The following is a 23,070-nucleotide window of genomic DNA, read 5'->3' as shown; positions in this document are numbered from 1 at the left end:
AAGTTCCTTGCTCAGAACATATGAAAGCTGGTGGTTCCTTTTAACAGGAGTCTTCAATATTCCCAGGTAAGAAGTTTTAGGTTGTAGTTATTATAGGAATTATAGGACTATTTCTCTCTCTACGATTTGTATTTCATATACCTTTGAATATTGGATGTTCTTATAGGCACTTTAGTGTATTGCCTGTGTAATCAACTAGTCAGGTAGATACTAAGAATGGTCCTATAGGAATATAGGAGTTTATCAAAATTTTGTTTGTTTTCTAATTCTTTGTGGATCTGTGTAATCTGAGGGAAATATGTCTCTCTAATATGGTCATATATTGGACAGGTTAGGAAGTGCAGCTCAGTTTCCACCTCATTTTGTGGGCAGTGAGCACATAGCCTGTCTTCTCTTGAGAGCCATGTCTGCCTACGGCGGCCTTTCTCAATAGCAAGGCTATGCTCACTGAGTCTGTACATAGTCAGCTTTCCTTAATTTTGGGTCAGTCACAGTGGTCAGGTATTCTGCCGCTGTGTACTCTCTGTTTAGGGCCAAATAGCATTCTAGTTTGCTCAGTTTTTTTGTTAATTCTTTCCAATGTGTCAAGTAATTATCTTTTTGTTTTCTCATGATTTGGTTGGGTCTCTCTCTGTCTCTCCAGGCGTAGTAAGTATGATATCCTGATGGAGTTGACCTCTAACCTCCTGTCAGAGGCGCCCAACCACACAGCCTCCATGATCACACTACGAGACCAACTGGTGAGACCTCTGTGTTCCAGTCAACATTGCATCGTTGAGCGGACCTTGTATGCATGTGTACCAGGACATGCAGTGTGAGGTTAGAGAGTGTGTACCAGGACATGCAGTGTGTATCAGCAGTGTGTGGATAGAGTGTGTATCAGCAGTGTGTGGTTAGAGAGTGTGTATCAGGACAGTGTGAGGTTAGAGAGTGTGTATCAGCAGTGTGAGGTTAGTTAGTGTGTATCAGGACAGTGTGAGGTTAGAGAGTGTGTATCAGCAGTGTGTGGTTAGAGAGTGTGTATCAGCAGTGTGTGGTTAGAGAGTGTGTATCAGGACAGTGTGTATCAGGACAGTGTGTATCAGGACAGTGTGTATCAGCAGAGTGTGTATGAGGACAGTGTGTATGAGGACAGTGTGTATCAGGACAGTGTGTATCAGGACAGTGTGTATGAGGACAGTGTGTATCAGGACAGTGTGTATCAGGACAGTGTGTATGAGGACAGTGTGTATCAGGACAGTGTGTTTTCTCTCTGCAGAGTATCAGTGAGAGGACCTTCAAGCGTATGTATCAGTACATGCAAGCAGCCAAACTGGTCCAAGTGGTCATTAAACCAGTTGAACACCTCAACCCTACAGTAGGCCCCTGTGATACCAGGAGAGGTATGTACCCTACACACTACCTCACTACCTCAACCCTACAGTAGGCCCCTGTGATACCAGGAGAGTTATCTACACACTAGTCTGATGGCTGGTTCTCCTACCCACTAGTCTGACGGCTGGTTCTCCTACCCACTAGTCTGACGGCTGGTTCTCCTAGACACTAGTCTGACGGCTGGTTCTCCTAGACACTAGTCTGACAGTGTGAGGTTAGGTTCTCAGTGTGAGGTTAGACACTAGTCTGACGGCTGGTTCTCCTAGACACTAGTCTCAGAGTGTGAGGCTGGTTCTCCAGTGTGTGACACTAGTCTGACGGCTGGTTCTCCTAGACACTAGTCTGACGGCTGGTTCTCCTAGACACTAGTCTGACGGCTGGTTCTCCTAGACACTAGTCTGACGGCTGGTTCTCCTAGACACTAGTCTGACGGCTGGTTCTCCTAGACACTAGTCTGGCGGCTGGTTCTCCTAGACACTAGTCTGGCGGCTGGTTCTCCTAGACACTAGTCTGACGGCTGGTTCTCCTAGACACTAGTCTGGCGGCTGGTTCTCCTAGACACTAGTCTGACACTAGTCTGACGGCTGGTTCTCCTAGACACTAGTCTGACGGCTGGTTCTCAGCATAGACACTAGTCTGACGGCTGGTTCTCCTAGACACTAGTCTGACGGCTGGTTCTCCTAGACACTAGTCTGGCGGCTGGTTCTCCTTTGCAGACACTAGTCTGCTGATAAAGTTCTCCTAGACACTAGTCTGACGGCTGGTTCTCCTAGACACTAGTCTGACGGCTGGTTCTCCTAGACACTAGTCTGACGGCTGGTTCTCCTAGACACTAGTCTGACGGCTGGTTCTCCTAGACACTAGTCTGACGGCTGGTTCTCCTAGACACTAGTCTGACGGCTGGTTCTCCTAGACACTAGTCTGGCTTCTCCTAGACACTAGTCTGGCGGCTGGTTCTCCTAGACACTAGTCTGACGGCTGGTTCTCCTAGACACTAGTCTGACGGCTGGTTCTCCTAGACACTAGTCTGAGAGGCTGGTTCTCCTAGACACTAGCCTGACGGCTGGTTCTCCTGATGCCCTTTGTTCTGTCTGATTCCCTGTTTCCTTCCTCACTCACTCCCCTTCCTTACTCTCCTTGTCCTCACTGAGGCCACCTTGTTCCCTAACCCCTTGTCTCCTCTCCTCTAGGCACCAAGGTGGTGGCTCGTTGTCTGAAGCTAATCAAACCCTACGTGAGGAAGGAGGTGGTCGAAGCTGAGGATGACGATGATAACGACGATGATGATGGGGGAGGAGCAAATAGGAAGACCGTCCCCACAGAGGGGCGGATCATGGAGAGAGACTTACTCTCACAGGCCTATGGGATCAGTACGTTCTGGTTTGCTCTTTTCTTATTGGCCAAAATATTGATGTAGAAATGGATACATTTTCCTTTTTTTTTTTTTTTAAGACCGGAAACGGTTCCATTTCTGATTGGTCGAATGTCTTACTCTCTGCTTTGCGATTGGCTGATCTAGTCGTGTCCTGCGGGACCAAGGGCATCTCTCAGAGTGCGTTGCGTGCGAGGATGTGCATCGGCAAGCTGGAGTCTCGTATGATCTGCCGACTGCTGGAGAGGACAGACATGATCAAGGTAAAGTCTGTGTGTGTGTGTCTCTGTGTGTCTCTGTGTGTCTGTGTGTGTCTGTGTCTGTGTCTGTGTGTGTGTGTGTGTGTGTATACACATTACATAAATAGATACACGAATATGTCATCTACTGTGATGACACAGTTGTTTTGTCATAGATCATCATTGATCTGTCATTTTTCTGTCTGTCATGTTGAAGCTGATTGAACTGTGTCTGTCTGTCATGTTGAAGCTGATTGAACTGTTTCTGTCTGTCATGTTGAAGTTGATTGAACTGTTTCTGTCTGTCTGTCATGTTGAAGCTGATTGAACTGTGTCTGTCTGTCATGTAGAAGCTGATTGAACTGTGTCTGTCTGTCATGTTGAAGCTGATTGAACTCTGTCTGTCTGTCATGTTGAAGCTGATTGAACTGTTTCTGTCTGTCATGTTGAAGCTGATTAAACTTTCTGTCTGTCGGTCTGTCTGTCATGTTGAAGCTGATTGAACTGTGTCTGTCTGTCATGTTGAAGCTGATTAAGCTGTCTGTCATTGAACTGCGTCTGTCTGTCTGTCATGTAGAAGCTGATTGAACTGTGTCTGTCTGTCTGTCTGTCATGTAGAAGCTGATTGAACTGTGTCTGTCTGTCTGTCTGTCATGTAGAAGCTGATTGAACTGTTTCTGTCTGTCTGTCTGTCATGTTGAAGCTGATTGAACTGTCTGTCTGTCATGTAGAAGCTGATTGAACTGTTTCTGTCTGTCATGTTGAAGCTGATTGAACTGTGTCTGTCTGTCATGTTGAAGCTGATTGAACTGTGTCTGTCTGTCATGTTGAAGCTGATTGAACTGTTTCTGTCTGTCATGTTGAAGCTGATTAAACTGTGTCTGTCTGTCATGTTGAAGCTGATTAAACTGTGTCTGTCTGTCTGTCTGTCATGTAGAAGCTGATTGAACTGTTTCTGTCTGTCTGTCATGTAGAAGCTGATTGAACTCTGTCTGTCTGTCTGTCTGTCATGTTGAAGCTGATTGAACTGTGTCTGTCTGTCATGTTGAAGCTGATTGAACTGTCTGTCTGTCATGTAGAAGCTGATTGAACTGTTTCTGTCTGTCTGTCATGTTGAAGCTGATTGAACTGTGTCTGTCTGTCATGTAGAAGCTGATTGAACTGTCTGTCTGTCTGTCTGTCATGTTGAAGCTGATTGAACTGTGTCTGTCTGTCATGTTGAAGCTGATTGAACTGTTTCTGTCTGTCTGTCTGTCATGTAGAAGCTGATTGAACTGTGTCTGTCTGTCATGTTGAAGCTGATTGAACTGTTTCTGTCTGTCATGTTGAAGCTGATTAAACTGTTTCTGTCTGTCTGTCTGTCTGTCTGTCTGTCTGTCTGTCTGTCTGTCTGTCGGTCTGTCTGTCATGTTGAAGCTGATTGAACTGTGTCTGTCTGTCATGTTGAAGCTGATTGAACTGTTTCTGTCTGTCATGTTGAAGCTGATTGAACTGTGTCTGTCTGTCTGTCTGTCTGTCATGTAGAAGCTGATTGAACTGTTTCTGTCTGTCTGTCTGTCATGTAGAAGCTGATTGAACTGTTTCTGTCTGTCTGTCTGTCATGTAGAAGCTGATTGAACTCTGTCTGTCTGTCTGTCTGTCTGTCATGTTGAAGCTGATTGAACTGTGTCTGTCTGTCATGTTGAAGCTGATTGAACTGTGTCTGTCTGTCATGTTGAAGCTGATTGAACTGTGTCTGTCTGTCATGTTGAAGCTGATTGAACTGTTTCTGTCTGTCATGTTGAAGCTGATTAAACTTTCTGTCTGTCGGTCTGTCATGTAGAAGCTGATTGAACTGTTTCTGTCTGTCTGTCTGTCATGTAGAAGCTGATTGAACTGTTTCTGTCTGTCATGTTGAAGCTGATTAAACTGTGTCTGTCTGTCATGTTGAAGCTGATTGAACTGTGTCTGTCTGTCTGTCTGTCATGTTGAAGCTGATTGAACGGTTTCTGTCTGTCTGTCTGTCATGTAGAAGCTGATTGAACTGTGTCTGTCTGTCATGTTGAAGCTGATTGAACTGTTTCTGTCTGTCATGTTGAAGCTGATTGAACTGTGTCTGTCTGTCTGTCTGTCATGTTGAAGCTGATTGAACTGTGTCTGTCGGTCTGTCTGTCATGTTGAAGCTGATTGAACTGTGTCTGTCTGTCTGTCTGTCATGTAGAAGCTGATTGAACTATTGTCTGTCTGTCATGTAGAAGCTGATTGAACTGTGTCTGTCGGTCTGTCTGTCATGTTGAAGCTGATTGAACTGTGTCTGTCTGTCTGTCTGTCTGTCTGTCTGTCTGTCTGTCATGTAGAAGCTGATTGAACTGTGTCTGTCTGTCATGTTGAAGCTGATTAAGCTGTCTGTCATTGAACTGCGTCTGTCTGTCTGTCATGTTGAAGCTGATTGAACTGTGTCTGTCTGTCATGTTGAAGCTGATTGAACTGTGTCTGTCTGTCTGTCATGTTGAAGCTGATTGAACTGTTTCTGTCTGTCATGTTGAAGCTGATTGAACTGTTTCTGTCTGTCATGTTGAAGCTGATTAAACTGTGTCTGTCTGTCTGTCATGTAGAAGCTGATTGAACTCTGTCTGTCTGTCATGTAGAAGCTGATTGAACTCTGTCTGTCATGTTGAAGCTGATTGAACTGTTTCTGTCTGTCATGTTGAAGCTGATTAAACTGTGTCTGTCTGTCTGTCATGTAGAAGCTGATTGAACTCTGTCTGTCTGTCATGTAGAAGCTGATTGAACTCTGTCTGTCATGTAGAAGCTGATTGAACTCTGTCTGTCTGTCATGTAGAAGCTGATTGAACTGTGTCTGTCGGTCTGTCTGTCATGTTGAAGCTGATTGAACTGTGTCTGTCTGTCTGTCTGTCTGTCTGTCTGTCAAGTAGAAGCTGATTGAACTGTGTCTGTCTGTCATGTTGAAGCTGATTGAACTGTGTCTGTCTGTCTGTCATGTTGAAGCTGATTGAACTGTTTCTGTCTGTCATGTTGAAGCTGATTGAACTGTGTCTGTCTGTCATGTTGAAGCTGATTGAACTGTGTCTGTCTGTCTGTCTGTCTGTCATGTTGAAGCTGATTGAACTGTTTCTGTCTGTCATGTTGAAGCTGATTGAACTGTGTCTGTCTGTCATGTTGAAGCTGATTGAACTGTGTCTGTCTGTCATGTTGAAGCTGATTGAACTGTTTCTGTCTGTCTGTCTGTCATGTTGAAGCTGATTGAACTGTGTCTGTCTGTCATGTTGAAGCTGATTGAACTGTGTCTGTCTGTCATGTTGAAGCTGATTGAACTGTCTCTGTCTGTCTGTCTGTCTGTCATGTTGAAGCTGATTGAACTGTGTCTGTCTGTCATGTTGAAGCTGATTGAACTGTGTCTGTCTGTCTGTCTCTGTCTGTCTGTCTGTCATGTAGAAGCTGATTGAACTGTGTCTGTCTGTCATGTTGAAGCTGATTGAACTGTGTCTGTCTGTCTCTGTCTGTCTGTCTGTCTGTCTGTCTGTCATGTTGAAGCTGATTGAACTGTGTCTGTCTGTCATGTTGAAGCTGATTAAGCTGTCTGTCATTGAACTGCGTCTGTCTGTCTGTCATGTTGAAGCTGATTGAACTGTCTGTCATTGAACTGCGTCTGTTTGCCTTGTAAATGTCATTTTGTTTATTTTTTGTGTGTGTTGTCCTTGTGTCCGTCCGTCACCTCAGGGTTTCATGGAAGACGAGGGTCGTCAGAGGACCACTAAGTACCTCGGCCATCTGCACGTTGACGAGTCCGATCTGCTTCGACATCTGGTGAAAGAGCAGGAGCGATCAGACCGGCTTCGCACTGTAGGGGGAGGAGGGGAAGGAGACGGGGCCCCCCAAACCCCAGCACAGGCCACCCTAAAAACACCAGCTACCACAAAGACTCGGCCTACACCAAAAACACCATCGCTTCTGGAACCTCTGGGAAACACTGAGGGAGAGGAGGAGAGAGAGAGGGATGAGGAAGACGAAGACTGGGAAGTCGAGAAGAAAGGGAAGAAGAAGGGAGCGAAGAAGAAAAATGCAAAAAAAAAGAAAGTGGGCAAGATGTCTCTCCTGAAGCAGTCCAAACTCCACTTCCTGGTAGCTCATCACTCTGCACCCATCACGAGTAAGTACCCAACACCTTAAATACTGACCCAACACCTTAAATACTGACCTAACTCTACTTCCTGGTAGCTCATCACTCTGCACCCATCACGAGTAAGAACCCAACACCTTAAATACTGACCCAACACCTTAAATACTGACCCAACACCTTAAATACTGACCTAACTCTACTTCCTGGTACCTCATCACTCTGCACCTATCACGAGTAAGTACCCAACACCTTAAATACTGACCTAACTCTACTTCCTGGTAGCTCATCACTCTGCACCTATCACGAGTAAGTACCCAACACCTTAAATACTGACCCAACACCTTAAATACTGACCCAACACCTTAAATACTGACCCAACACCTTAAATACTGACCCAACACCTTAAATACTGACCTAACTCTACTTCCTGGTAGCTCATCACTCTGCACCTATCACGAGTAAGAACCCAACACCTTAAATACTGACCTAACTCTACTTCCTGGTAGCTCATCACTCTGCACCTATCACGAGTAAGAACCCAACACCTTAAATACTGACCCAACACCTTAAATACTGACCCAACACCTTAAATACTGACCCAACTCCACTTTCCTGGTAATCACTCTGCACCTATCACGACCCAACACCTTAAATACTGACCCAACACCTTAAATACCGACCCAACACCTTAAATACTGACCCAACACCTTAAATACTGACCCAACACCGACCCAACACCTTTAAATACTGACCCAACACCTTAAATACTGACCCAACACCTTAAATACTGACCCAATACTGACCCAACACCTTAAATACTGACCCAACAATGACCCAACACCTTAAATACTGACCCAACACCTTAAATACTGACCCAACAATGACCCAACACCTTAAATACTGACCCAACACCTTAAATACTGACCCAACAATGACCCAACACCTTAAATACTGACCCAACACCTTAAATACTGACCCAACACCTTAAATACTGACCCAACACCTTAAATACTCACCTTAAATACTGACCTAACTCTACTTCCTGGTACCTCATCACTCTGCACCCATCACGAGTAAGAACCCAACACCTTAAATACTGACCCAACACCTTAAATACTGACCCAACACCTTAAATACTGACCGAACTCTACTTCCTGGTACCTCATCACTCTGCACCCATCACGAGTAAGAACCCAACACCTTAAATACTGACCCAACACCTTAAATACTGACCCAACACCTTAAATACTGCAACCTTAAATACTGACCCAACACCTTAAATACTGACCCAACACTGACCCAACACCTTAAATACTGACCCAACACCCAACACCTTAAATACTGACCCAACACCTTAAATACTGACCCAACACCGACCCAACACCTTAAATACTGACCCAACACCTTAAATACTGACCTAACTCTACTTCCTGGTACCTCATCACTCTGCACCCATCACGAGTAAGAACCCAACACCTTAAATACTGACCCAACACCTTAAATACTGACCCAACACCTTAAATACTGACCCAACACCTTAAATCCTGACCCAACTCTACTTCCTGGTACCTCATCACTCTGCACCCACCCTAACACCCAATTCCCTACCCCTTAGCATCCTGTAGGGGTTCAATCTAACTAATGCTCATTTAAGATTTCATCTCCGTTTACAGTGCATTCGGAAAGTATTCAGACCCCTTCACCTTTTCCCGCATTTTACAGCCTTATTCTAAAATAATAATAAATAAATAAAAATCCCTCATCAGTCTCCACACAACACAAATCCCTCATCAGTCTCCACACAACACAAATCCCTCATCAGTCTCCACACAACACAAATCCCTCATCAGTCTCCACACAACACAAATCCCTCATCAGTCTCCACACAACACAAATCCCTCATCAGTCTCCACACAACACAAATCCCTCATCAGTCTCCACACAACACTCCATAATGACAAAGTACCTCATCAGTCTCCACACAACACTCCATAATGACAAAATACCTCATCACTCTGCACACAACACAAATCCCTCATCAGTCTCCACACAACACTCCATAATGACAAAGTACCTCATCACTCTGCACCCAACACAAATCCCTCATCAGTCTCCACACAACACAAATCCCTCATCAGTCTCCACACAACACAAATCCCTCATCAGTCTCCACACAACACAAATCCCTCATCAGTCTCCACACAACACAAATCCCTCATCAGTCTCCACACAACACTCCATAATGACAAAGTACCTCATCAGTCTGCACCCAACACAAATCCCTCATCAGTCTCCACACAACACAAATCCCTCATCAGTCTCCACACAACACTCCATAATGACAAAGTACCTCATCACTCTGCACCCAACACAAATCCCTCATCAGTCTCCACACAACACAAATCCCTCATCAGTCTCCACACAACACTCCATAATGACAAAGTACCTCATCAGTCTCCACACAACACAAATCCCTCATCAGTCTCCACACAACACAAATCCCTCATCAGTCTCCACACAACACAAATCCCTCAGTCTCCACACAACACTCCATAATGACAAAGTACCTCATCACTCTGCACCCAACACAAATCCCTCATCAGTCTCCACACAACACAAATCCCTCATCAGTCTCCACACACAAATCCTCATCAGTCTCATAATGACAAAGTACCTCATCACTCTGCACCCAACACAAATCCCTCATCAGTCTCCACACAACACAAAGTACCTCATCAGTCTCCAACACAAATCCTCACAGTCCATAATGACAATAATGACAAAGTACTCATCACTCTGCACCCAACACAAATCCCTCATCAGTCTCCACACAACACAAATCCCTCATCAGTCTCCACACAACACAAATCCTCATCAGTCTCCACAACACAAATCACAAATCCTCATAATGACAAAGTCCTCATCCACAACACAAATCATCAGTCTCCACACAACACAAATCCCTCATCAGTCTCCACACAACACAAATCCCTCATCAGTCTCCACACAACAAAATCCTCATTAGTCTCCACACAACACAAATCCCTCATCAGTCTCCACACAACACTCCATAATGACAAAGCAAAAACAGGTTATTTAGACATTTCTGCAAAAGTGTTTAAAAAAAAAAAAAAGACAAAAAATGAAATATCACATTTACTTAAGAATTCAGACCCTTTACTCAGTACTTTGGCAGCGATTACAGCCTTGAGTCTTCTTGGGTTTGACGCTACAAGCTTGTCACACCTGTATTTGGGGAGTTTCTCCCATTCTCTGCAGATCCTCTCAAGCTCTGTCAGGTTGGATGGAGAACATTGCTGCACAGCTTTTTCAGGTCTCTCCAGAGATGTTCGATCTGGGTTCAATTCCGAGCTCTGGCTGGGCCGCTCAAGGACATTCAGAGACTTTACCCGAAGCCAATCCTGCGTTGTCTTGGCTGTGTGCTTTAGGGTCGTTATCCTGTTGGAAGGTGAACCTTCGCCCCAGTCTGAGGTCCTGAGCGCTCTGGAGCAGGTTTTCATCAAGGGTCTCTCTGTACTTTTCTCTGTTCATCTTTCCCTCGATCCTGACTAGTCTCCCAGTCCCTGTCACTGAAAAACATCCCCACAGCATGATGCTGCCACCACCATGCTTCACCGTAGGGATGCTGCCACCACCATGCTTCACTGTAGGGATGCTGCCACCACCATGCTTCACTGTAGGGATTGTGCCAGGTTTCCTTCAGATGTGACACTTGGCATTCAGGCCAAAGAGTTCAATCTTGGTTTCATCAGCCCAGAGAATCTTGTTTTACATGGGAGTCTTCTGAGAGTCTTTACATACCTTTTGGCCAACTCCAAGCGGGCTGTTGTGAGCCTTTTACTGAGGAGTGGCTTCCGTCGCCACTCTACCATAAAGGCCTGATTGATGGAGTGCTGCAGAGATGGTTGTCCTTCTGGAAGGTTCTCCCATCTCCATAGAGGAACTCTGGACGCCCAGTCATTGACCGTCAGGTTCTTGGTTACCTCCCTGACCAAGACCCTTTTCCACCGATTGCTCAGTTTGGCCGGGTGGCCAGTTCTAGGAAGAGTCTTGGTGGTTCCAAACTTCTTCCATTTAGGAATGATGGAGGCCACTGTGTTCTTGGGGACCTTCAATGCTGCAGACATTGTTTGGTACCCTTCCCCAGATCTGTGCCTCGACACAATCCTGTCTCGGAGCTCTATGGACAATTCCTTCGACCTCATGGCTTGGTTTTTGGCTCTGACATGCACTGTCAACTATGGGACCTTATATAGACAGGCGTGTGCCTTTACAAATCATGTCCAATCAATTGAATTTACCACAGGTGCACAACAATCAAGTTGTAGAATCATCTCCAGGATGATCAATGGAAACAGGATGCAACAGGAGCTGAATTTAGTCTCATAGCAAAGAGTCTGAGTACTTATGTAAATAAGGTATTTCTGTTTTTACATTTCTAAAAACCTGTTTTCGCTTTGTCATTATGGGGTATTGTGATGTCATTATGGGTTATTGTGATGTCATTATGGGTTATTGTGATGTCATTATGGGTGTAGATTCAAGATAGTAGATTGAATTTTAAAAAATCCATTTTAGAACAAGGCTGTACTTTCCGAAAGTACAGAACCTGTTCAGAACGTTGAGATGGAGAACAGATATGATTGGTTGTCAGGTAGAATAGGGAACCTGTTGAGAACGTTGAGATGGAGAACAGATATGATTGGTTGTCAGGTAGAATAGGGAACCTGTTCAGAACGTTGAGATGGAGAACATATATGATTGGTTGTCAGGTAGAATAGGGAACCTGTTCAGAACGTTGAGATGGAAAGGTTTGTTGGAGAACAGATATGATTGGTTGTCAGGTAGAATAGGGAACCTGTTGAGAACGTTGAGATGGAGAACAGATATGATTGGTTGTCAGGTAGAATAGGGAACCTGTTCAGAACGTTGAGATGGAGAACAGATATGATTGGTTGTCAGGTAGAATAGGGAACCTGTTCAGAATGTTGAGATGGAAACATTGGTTGTAGAACAGATATGATTGGCTGTCAGGTAGAACAGGGAACCTGTTCAGAACGTTGAGATGGAAACATTGGTTGTAGAACAGATATGATTGGTTGTCAGGTAGAATAGGGAACCTGTTCAGACGTTGAGATGTAGAACAGATATGATTGGTTGTCAGGTAGAATAGGGAACCTGTTCAGAACGTTGAGATGGAGAACAGATATGATTGGTTGTCAGGTAGAATAGGGAACCTGTTCAGAATGTTGAGATGGAAACATTGGTTGTAGAACAGATATGATTGGCTGTCAGGTAGAGGAATTGTATCAGATCTATTTCGTAGAGGAATTGTATCAGATCTATTTCGATCTATGATGTTTCACGCCCCTAAATATGCCCCTGCTTTCACTTGCCTCCTACCACGCCCCCTACCAAAGGTGGAGCCAATCAGGAGCCAGAGCTGGAATCTTGGCTCAGCCCAGTTGAGGAGGAGGAGTCAAAATTCGGTCCTGACGTTTCATTGGACCAGACCAGTATGTTCGCAGGCAACAGCCAAGCGGAGGACAGCGTCACGGTCATCGAGGACATCCCCAGTCAGAAGGTGAGGCTGTGTGTCTCTCAAACATTATGATGTAGAGATGTCTTTAAATCGAGTGCATGAATTCCCTGTCTGAATCCCTGTCCCCCCCCTCGTCTCTGTTGGGTCAGGAGCACCACCGCCAGACGTACCGCCTGCTGAAGAGGAAGAACGTGATTGTGGAAGCTGTTCAGAGCCTCAAGATCATAGAGGGCCTCTTCACGTCAGTCACACCACTTCCTGTCTCACTGGGATTTGTTGTTAAAAAAAAAAAATAATAATTCTCAATCTGATTATATTGTTTCTTCTCATCCTCCCTCTCTCTGTCCCTCTCTCTGTCCCTCTCTCTGTCCCTCTCTCTGTCCCTCTCTCTGTCCCTCTCTCTGTCCCTCTCTCTGTCCCTCTCTCTGTCCCTCTCTCTGTCCCTCTCTCTGTCCCTCTCTCTGTCCCTCTCTCTCCCTCTCTCTGTCCCTCTCTCTCTCTCTCTCTGTCCCTCTCTCTCTCTCTCTCTCTCTCTACCCTCTCTCTCTACCCTCTCTCTCTCCTCTCTCTCTCCTCTCTCTCTACCTTCTCTCTCTCTGTCTCTCTCTCTCTCTCTCTCTCTCTCTCTCTCTCTCTCTCTCTCTCCTTCCTACCTCTCTGTTCCTCTCTCTCTCTCTCTCGGTCTCTCTCTCTCTCTCTTCCTACCTCTCTGTTCCTCTCTCTCTCCCTCCCTCTCCCCCCTCCTCCCTCCCCCTCTCTGTCCCTCTAGAATCCAGAGGTTGGTTCAGGATGAGGAGAAGCTAGATGGTGTAAACACTAAGTGTTGTAAGAAGTCTATCCTGCGTCTCATCAGATCTCTGTCTAAAGAGGGAATGCTCAAACTGTTCAGAACCACTGTTATACAGGACGGAGTCAGCAAGAAGGTACACACACTGCACACACACACTGCACACACTGCACACACACACTGCACACGCACACACACACTGCACACACGCACACACACACTGCACACACACACTGCACGCACACACACACTGCACTCACACACTGCACTCACACACTGCACACACACACTGCACTCACACACACTGCACTCACACACACTGCACATACACACACTGCACACACACCGGACACACGTGCACACACACACACACCGGACACACGTGCACACACATACCGGATATAAACAGACATAATTCACACAGTGCATTTACAGCTTGTTACCATGACTACACTCCTATAGATGATATATTCAACTAGTTTCTCTAACAGTTCATCACTTTGTCTTCTCTCCTCCCCCTCGCCTCCCCTTCTCCTCCCCTTCTCCTTCCCCTCTCCTTCCCCTCTCCTTCCCCTCTCCTCCCCCTCTCCTCCTCCTCCCTCCCCCCTCCTCCTCCTCACCTCCTCCTCCTCACCTCCTCCTCCACCTCCTCATCTCCTCCTCCTCCTCCACCTCCTCATCTCCTCCTCCTCCTCCACCTCCTCATCTCCTCCTCCTCCTCCACCTCCTCATCTCCTCCACCTCCTCATCTCCTCCTCCTCATCCCCTCCTCCCTCTCCTCCTCCTCTCCTCCCCGTCCTCTCCTCCCTCATCATCTCCTCTTCCTCCTCATCTCCTCTTCCTCCTCTCTTCCTCCTCTCCTCCCCCTCTCCTCACCTCCTCCTCCTCACCTCCTCCTCCTCCCCCCCCCCTCTCCTCCCCCCCCCCTCCTCTCCCCTCTCTCTCTCCTCTCCTCCCCCTCCCCTCCTCCCTCTCCCCTCCCCCCTCCCTCCTCTCCTCCCTCCCCTCCCTCCTCTCCTCCTCTCCTCCAGGTGGAGTTTATAGTCCACCCCTCTGTCTCTCCTCGTGATGCTTTAGTGAAGTCGGCTATAGAACAGGTCCGCTTCCGCATCTCCAGCTCCTATCCTGCTGCACGGTGAGACAGACAGACAGACACCCTGCTGCACGGTGAGACAGACAGACAGACACCCTGCTGCACGGTGAGACAGACAGACACCCTGCTGCACGGTGAGACAGACAGACACCCTGCTGCACGGTGAGACAGACAGACACCCTGCTGCACGGTGAGACAGACAGACACCCTGCTGCACGGTGAGACAGACAGACAGACACCCTGCTGCACGGTGAGACAGACAGACAGACACCCTGCTGCACGGTGAGACAGACAGACAGACACCCTGCTGCACGGTGAGACAGACAGACAGACACCCTGCTGCACGGTGAGACAGACAGACAGACACCCTGCTGCACGGTGAGACAGACAGACAGACACCCTGCTGCACGGTGAGACAGACAGACAGACACCCTGCTGCACGGTGAGACAGACAGACAGACACCCTGCTGCACGGTGAGACAGACAGACAGACACCCTGCTGCACGGTGAGACAGACAGACAGACACCCTGCTGCACGGTGAGACAGACAGACAGACACCCTGCTGCACGGTGAGACAGACAGACACCCTGCTGCACGGTGAGACAGACAGACACCCTGCTGCACGGTGAGACAGACAGACACCCTGCTGCACGGTGAGACAGACAGACAGACAGACAGACACCCTGCTGCACGGTGAGACAGACTCCCTGCTGCACGGTGAGACAGACAGACAGCCAGACACCCTGCTGCACGGTGAGACAGACAGACAGACACCCTGCTGCACGGTCAGACAGACAGACAGACACCCTGCTGCACGGTGAGACAGACTCCCTGCTGCACGGTGAGACAGACAGACAGCCAGACACCCTGCTGCACGGTGAGACAGACTCCCTGCTGCACGGTGAGACAGACAGACAGCCAGACACCCTGCTGCACGGTGAGACAGACAGACAGACAGACCCTGCTGCATGGTCAGACAGACAGACAGACAGATTTAAGAGTGTGTAAAGACTCCTCTCTAACTGCTCTCTCATTTCTCTCTATCCTTCTTTCTTTCCTTCTCTCTCTTAATTTCTCTCTATCCGTCTCTCTCTCTATCCGTCTCCCTTTCTCTATCCTTCTCTCTCTTCATTTCTCTCTAACCTTCTCTCTCTCTCTTTCATTTCTCTCCATCCTCCTCTCTCTCTGTAGTAATGAAATGCAGGAAGAGGAGAAGGCGAAGGAGAGAGAGAGGAGGAGTGTGGGAAATGAGGTCCCTGCTGAACCCCAGAATATGAGAACAGAGGACAAGATGGGAGACAAAGACAAACAACTGAAGAACTTCAAACCTTCTATAGGTAAACTTCTGTGTGGCGTGAGATGGTTGTTACCCTGCTACCTGGAACCTGACTGTTCAGTAGCTGAGATGGTTGTTCCCCTGCTACCTGGAACCTGACTGTTCAGTAGCTGAGATGGTTGTTCCCCTGCTACCTGGAACGTGACTGTTCAGTAGCTGAGATGGTTGTTCCCCTGCTACCTGGAACCTGACTGTTCAGTAGCTGAGATGGTTGTTACCCTGCTACCTGGAACGTGACTGTTCAGTAGCTGAGATGGTTGTTACCCTGCTACCTGGAACGTGACTGTTCAGTAGCTGAGATGGTTGTTACCCTGAAACGTGACTGTTCAGTAGCTGAGATGGTTGTTACCCTGGAACGTGACTGTTCAGTAGCTGAGATGGTTGTTACCCTGGAACCTGGAACGTGACTGTTCAGTAGCTGAGATGGTTGTTACCCTGCTACCTGGAACGTGACTGTTCAGTAGCTGAGATGGTTGTTACCCTGCTACCTGGAACGTGACTGTTCAGTAGCTGAGATGGTTGTAACCCTGGAACGTGACTGTTCAGTAGCTGAGATGGTTGTTACCCTGGAACGTGACTGTTCAGTAGCTGGGATGGTTGTTACCCTGCTACCTGGAACGTGACTGTTCAGTAGCTGAGATGGTTGTTACCCTGCTACCTGGAACATGACTGTTCAGTAGCTGAGATGGTTGTTACCCTGGAACCTGACTGTTCAGTAGCTGGGATGGTTGTTACCCTGGAACGTGACTGTTCAGTAGCTGAGATGGTTGTTACCCTGGAACGTGACTGTTCAGTAGCTGAGATGGTTGTTCCCCTGCTACCTGGAACGTGACTGTTCAGTAGCTGAGATGGTTGTTACCCTGCTACCTGGAACGTGACTGTTCAGTAGCTGAGATGGTTGTTCCCCTGCTACCTGGAACGTGACTGTTCAGTAGCTGGGATGGTTGTTACCCTGCTACCTGGAACGTGACTGTTCAGTAGCTGAGATGGTTGTTCCCCTGCTACCTGGAACGTGACTGTTCAGTAGCTGAGATGGTTGTTACCCTGCTACATGAAACGTGACTGTTCAGTAGCTGAGATGGTTGTTACCCTGGAACCTGGAACCTGACTGTTCAGTAGCTGGGATGGTTGTTACCCTGCTACCTGAAACGTGACTGTTCAGTAGCTGAGATGGTTGTTACCCTGCTACCTGGAACGTGACTGTTCAGTAGCTGAGATGGTTGTTACCCTGGAACGTGACTGTTCAGTAGCTGAGATGGTTGTTACCCTGGAACGTGACTGTTCAGTAGCTGGGATGGTTGTTACCCTGCTACCTGGAACGTGACTGTTCAGTAGCTGAGATGGTTGTTACCCTGCTACCTGAAACGTGACTGTTCAGTAGCTGAGATGGTTGTTACCCTGGAACCTGACTGTTCAGTAGCTGGGATGGTTGTTACCCTGCTACCTGAAACGTGACTGTTCAGTAGCTGAGATGGTTGTTACCCTGCTACCTGGAATGTGACTGTTCAGTAGCTGAGATGGTTGTTACCCTGGAACGTGACTGTTCAGTAGCTGAGATGGTTGTTACCCTGCTACCTGGAACGTGACTGTTCAGTAGCTGAGATGGTTGTAACCCTGGAACGTGACTGTTCAGTAGCTGAGATGGTTGTTACCCTGGAACGTGACTGTTCAGTAGCTGGGATGGTTGTTACCCTGCTACCTGGAACGTGACTGTTCAGTAGCTGAGATGGTTGTTACCCTGCTACCTGGAACGTGACTGTTCAGTAGCTGAGATGGTTGTTCCCCTGCTACCTGGAACGTGACTGTTCAGTAGCTGAGATGGTTGTTACCCTGCTAGCTGAAACGTGACTGTTCAGTAGCTGAGATGGTTGTTACCCTGGAACCTGGAACCTGACTGTTCAGTAGCTGAGATGGTTGTTACCCTGCTACCTGGAACGTGACTGTTCAGTAGCTGAGATGGTTGTTACCCTGGAACGTGACTGTTCAGTAGCTGAGATGGTTGTTACCCTGCTACCTGGAACGTGACTGTTCAGTAGCTGAGATGGTTGTTACCCTGGAACGTGACTGTTCAGTAGCTGAGATGGTTGTTACCCTGCTACCTGGAACATGACTGTTCAGTAGCTGAGATGGTTGTTACCCTGCTACCTGGAACGTGACTGTTCAGTAGCTGAGATGGTTGTAACCCTGGAACGTGATTGTTCAGTAGCTGAGATGGTTGTTACCCTGCTACCTGGAACATGACTGTTCAGTAGCTGAGATGGTTGTTACCCTGGAACCTGACTGTTCAGTAGCTGAGATGGTTGTTACCCTGGAACCTGACTGTTCAGTAGCTGAGATGGTTGTTACCCTGCTACCTGGAACGTGACTGTTCAGTAGCTGAGATGGTTGTTACCCTGGAACCTGACTGTTCAGTAGCTGAGATGGTTGTTACCCTGCTACCTGGAACGTGACTGTTCAGTAGCTGAGATGGTTGTTACCCTGCTACCTGGAACGTGACTGTTCAGTAGCTGAGATGGTTGTTACCCTGGAACCTGACTGTTCAGTAGCTGAGATGGTTGTTACCCTGCTACCTGGAACCTGACTGTTCAGTAGCTGAGATGGTTGTTACCCTGGAACGTGACTGTTCAGTAGCTGAGATGGTTGTTACCCTGCTACCTGGAACGTGACTGTTCAGTAGCTGAGATGGTTGTAACCCTGGAACGTGATTGTTCAGTAGCTGAGATGGTTGTTACCCTGCTACCTGGAACATGACTGTTCAGTAGCTGAGATGGTTGTTACCCTGGAACCTGACTGTTCAGTAGCTGAGATGGTTGTTACCCTGGAACCTGACTGTTCAGTAGCTGAGATGGTTGTTACCCTGCTACCTGGAACGTGACTGTTCAGTAGCTGAGATGGTTGTTACCCTGGAACCTGACTGTTCAGTAGCTGAGATGGTTGTTACCCTGCTACCTGGAACGTGACTGTTCAGTAGCTGAGATGGTTGTTACCCTGGAACCTGACTGTTCAGTAGCTGAGATGGTTGTTACCCTGCTACCTGGAACCTGACTGTTCAGTAGCTGAGATGGTTGTTACCCTGGAACGTGACTGTTCAGTAGCTGAGATGGTTGTTACCCTGCTACCTGGAACGTGACTGTTCAGTAGCTGAGATGGTTGTTACCCTGGAACGTGACTGTTCAGTAGCTGAGATGGTTGTTACCCTGGAACGTGACTGTTCAGTAGCTGAGATGGTTGTTACCCTGGAACGTGACTGTTCAGTAGCTGAGATGGTTGTTACCCTGGAACGTGACTGTTCAGTAGCTGAGATGGTTGTTACCCTGGAACCTGGAACGCTCAAGTCTCTCTCACTCTCTGTCTCCCCCCCAGTCCCAGGTCTCAAGTCTCTCTCTCTCTCTGTCTCCCCCCCAGTCCCAGGTCTCAAGTCTCTCTCTGTCCCCCCACAGTCCCAGGTCTCAAGTCTCTCTCTCTCTCTGTCTCCCCCCCAGTCCCAGGTCTCAAGTCTCTCTCTGTCCCCCACAGTCCCAGGTCTCAAGTCTCTCTCTCTCTCTGTCCCCCACAGTCCCAGGTCTCAAGTCTCTCTCTGTCCCCCCCAGTCCCAGGTCTCAAGTCTCTCTCTCTCTCTGTCCCCCACAGTCCCAGGTCTCAAGTCTCTCTCTCTCTCTCTCTCTGTCTCCCCCAGTCCCAGGTCTCAAGTCTCTCTCTCTCTCTCTGTCTCCCCCAGTCCCAGGTCTCAAGTCTCTCTCTCTCTGTCCCCACAGTCCCAGGTCTCAAGTCTCTCTCTCTCTCTCTGTCCCCCACAGTCCCAGGTCTCAAGTCTCTCTCTCTCTCTCTCTCTGTCTCCCCCAGTCCCAGGTCTCAAGTCTCTCTCTCTCTCTGTCCCCCACAGTCCCAGGTCTCAAGTCTCTCTCTGTCCCCTCACAGTCTCAAGTCTCTCTCTCTCTCTCTCTGTCCCCCACAGTCCCAGGTCTCAAGTCTCTCTCTCTCTCTGTCTCCCCACAGTCCCAGGTCTCAAGTCTCTCTCTCTCTCTGTCTCCCCCCCAGTCCCAGGTCTCAAGTCTCTCTCTCTGTCTCCCCCCCAGTCCCAGGTCTCAGCAGGTCTTTGGGGTACCAGCCTAAGATGCCTCGTCTGAGACTGACACACACCTTCTTGTGGTAAGCACCAGTATTACCCTTAAACTAACGAGTCCCACAGTCAGTATTACCCGTAAACTAACTAGTCCCACAGTCAGTATTACCCTTAAACTAACGAGTCCCACAGTCAGTATTACCCTTAACTAGTCCCACAGTCAGTATTACCCTTAAACTAACTAGTCCCACAGTCAGTATTACCCTTAAACTAACTAGTCCCACAGTCAGTATTACCCTTAAACTAACTAGTCCCACAGTCAGTATTACCCTTAAACTAACTAGTCCCACAGTCAGTATTACCCTTAAACTAACTAGTCCCACAGTCAGTATTACCCTCAACTAGTCCCAGTGTCAGTATTACCCTCAACTAGTCCCAGTGTCAGTATTACCCTTAAACTAACTAGTCCCAGTGTCAGTATTACCCTTAAACTAACTAGTCCCAGTGTCAGTATTACCCTTAAACTAACTAGTCCCAGGGTCAGTATTACCCTCAACTAGTCCCAGTGTCAGTATTACCCTTAAACGAACTAGTCCCAGTGTCAGTATTACCCTCAACTAGTCCCAGTGTCAGTATTACCCTTAAACTAACTAGTCCCACAGTCAGTATTACCCTGAACTAGTCCCACAGTCAGTATTACCCTTAAACTAACTAGTCCCAGTGTCAGTATTACCCTCAACTAGTCCCAGTGTCAGTATTACCCTTAAACTAACTAGTCCCAGTGTCAGTATTACCCTTAAACTAACTAGTCCCAGTGTCAGTATTACCCTTAAACTAACTAGTCCCAGAGTCAGTATTACCCTCAACTAGTCCCAGAGTCAGTATTACCCTCAACTAGTCCCAGTGTCAGTATTACACTCAACTAGTCCCAGAGTCAGTATTACCCTCAACTAGTCCCAGTGTCAGTATTACCCTTAAACTAACTAGTCCCACAGTCAGTATTACCTTTAAACTAACTAGTCCCACAGTCAGTATTACCCTTAAACTAACTAGTCCCACAGTCAGTATTACCCTTAAACTAACTAGTCCCACAGTCAGTATTACCCTTAAACTAACTAGTCCCACAGTCAGTATTACCCTCAACTAGTCCCAGTGTCAGTATTACCCTCAACTAGTCCCAGTGTCAGTATTACCCTTAAACTAACTAGTCCCAGTGTCAGTATTACCCTTAAACTAACTAGTCCCAGTGTCAGTATTACCCTTAAACTAACTAGTCCCAGGGTCAGTATTACCCTCAACTAGTCCCAGTGTCAGTATTACCCTTAAACGAACTAGTCCCAGTGTCAGTATTACCCTCAACTAGTCCCAGTGTCAGTATTACCCTTAAACTAACTAGTCCCACAGTCAGTATTACCCTGAACTAGTCCCACAGTCAGTATTACCCTTAAACTAACTAGTCCCAGTGTCAGTATTACCCTCAACTAGTCCCAGTGTCAGTATTACCCTTAAACTAACTAGTCCCAGTGTCAGTATTACCCTTAAACTAACTAGTCCCAGAGTCAGTATTACCCTCAACTAGTCCCAGAGTCAGTATTACCCTCAACTAGTCCCAGTGTCAGTATTACACTCAACTAGTCCCAGAGTCAGTATTACCCTCAACTAGTCCCAGTGTCAGTATTACCCTTAAACTAACTAGTCCCACAGTCAGTATTACCTTTAAACTAACTAGTCCCACAGTCAGTATTACCCTTAAACTAACTAGTCCCAGTGTCAGTATTAGCCTCAACTAGTCCCAGTGTCAGTATTACCCTTAAACTAACTAGTCCCACAGTCAGTATTACCCTCAACTAGTCCCACAGTCAGTATTACCCTCAACTAGTCCCAGAGTCAGTATTACCCTCAACTAGTCCCAGTGTCAGTATTACCCTTAAACTAACTAGCCCCACAGTCAGTATTACCCTTAACTAGTCCCAGAGTCAGTATTACCCTTAACTAGTCCCAGAGTCAGTATTACCCTTAACTAGTCCCAGAGTCAGTATTACCCTTAACTAGTCCCACAGTCAGTATTACCCTTAACTAGTCCCAGAGTCAGTATTACCCTTAACTAGTCCCAGAGTCAGTATTACCCTTAACTAGTTCCAGAGTCAGTTTTACCCTTAACTAGTCCCAGAGTCAAGCTACATTTCTCTTTGTCGGATAAATAAAGTATTTTGGATTTAATTACATGTATTGTTCTAGTAAAACTAGTATTTCATGCCCCACAGTGTGTACTGGGCAACGTAAGGGGGTTCAGTTACAACATTCATGATGTCAGAGAAACACTTAAAACCATATCAATATTTATCATTGATCAAATGTCTTCCTAGGTATCTGGTCTACGGACACCCCCTGAGACACCCCTCTACCCCCACTCCCCCTGACCCCCACAACACCTCCAGCTCTATCGTCCTCCCCACTGATAACCCTGGTGTCCAGACTACCTACCCCACCACCCCCAGTAACCCCTCACAACCCCAAACTACACACCCTGACGACTCCCATCCTTCTAGCTCTGAACACACAGACCTTACCACCCCAACCCCCCGAAACACAGACTCCCCAATCTCCAGAACTCAGACCTCCCCACCTCAACCCCCCGAAACACAGACTCCCCCAATCTCCAGAACTCAGACCTCCCCACCTCAACCCCCCGAAACACAGACTCCCCCAATCCCCAGTACTCGTGCCTCCCCACCTCAACCCCCCCCAAACACAGACTCCCCAATCCCCAGAACTCAGACCTCCCCACCTCAACCCCCACAAACACAGACTCCCCCAATCCCCAGAACTCAGACCTCCCCACCTCAACCCCCCGAAACACAGACTCCCCCAATCCCCAGAACTCAGACCTCCCCACCTCAACCCCGAAACACAGACTCCCCAATCCCCAGAACTCAGACCTCCCCACCTCAACCCCTCGAAACACAGACTCCCCCAATCCCCAGTACTCGGACCTCCCCGACACCCAGAGCCCACCCACTGACAACGCTGCAGTAAGCAACCCCGCCTCCACAGAGGGACAGCCAGGCCTGACCCCTGACCCGGATGTGATGTCATCGTTGGCGGAGGAAAGGCAGGACGTG

General features: G+C 47.6%; 1 protein-coding gene across 1 annotated transcript in view; it reads left to right on the top strand.

The window, feature by feature from the left end:
- The window catches only part of LOC115119212 (general transcription factor 3C polypeptide 1-like), a 76,619-nt gene that overhangs the window by 5,731 nt on the left and 47,818 nt on the right, over nucleotides 1-23,070 (top strand). Inside the window, 13 exon segments of the mRNA XM_065000918.1 lie at nucleotides 644-740; nucleotides 1,259-1,382; nucleotides 2,565-2,744; nucleotides 2,894-3,009; nucleotides 6,706-7,135; nucleotides 12,547-12,710; nucleotides 12,818-12,909; nucleotides 13,438-13,591; nucleotides 14,487-14,590; nucleotides 15,741-15,886; nucleotides 19,962-20,034; nucleotides 22,315-22,709; nucleotides 22,712-23,070. The exon segment at nucleotides 22,712-23,070 is cut by the window's right edge and continues 40 nt beyond it. Coding sequence (XP_064856990.1) covers nucleotides 644-740; nucleotides 1,259-1,382; nucleotides 2,565-2,744; nucleotides 2,894-3,009; nucleotides 6,706-7,135; nucleotides 12,547-12,710; nucleotides 12,818-12,909; nucleotides 13,438-13,591; nucleotides 14,487-14,590; nucleotides 15,741-15,886; nucleotides 19,962-20,034; nucleotides 22,315-22,709; nucleotides 22,712-23,070 — 2,434 coding nt within the window.

The sequence above is a fragment of the Oncorhynchus nerka genome, linkage group LG15 (assembly GCF_034236695.1).
Source record: "Oncorhynchus nerka isolate Pitt River linkage group LG15, Oner_Uvic_2.0, whole genome shotgun sequence".
NCBI classification, from domain to species: Eukaryota; Metazoa; Chordata; class Actinopteri; order Salmoniformes; family Salmonidae; genus Oncorhynchus; species Oncorhynchus nerka.
The sequence above is the reverse complement of the archived record's forward strand: the minus strand, read 5'-3'. Positions and strand labels throughout refer to the sequence as shown.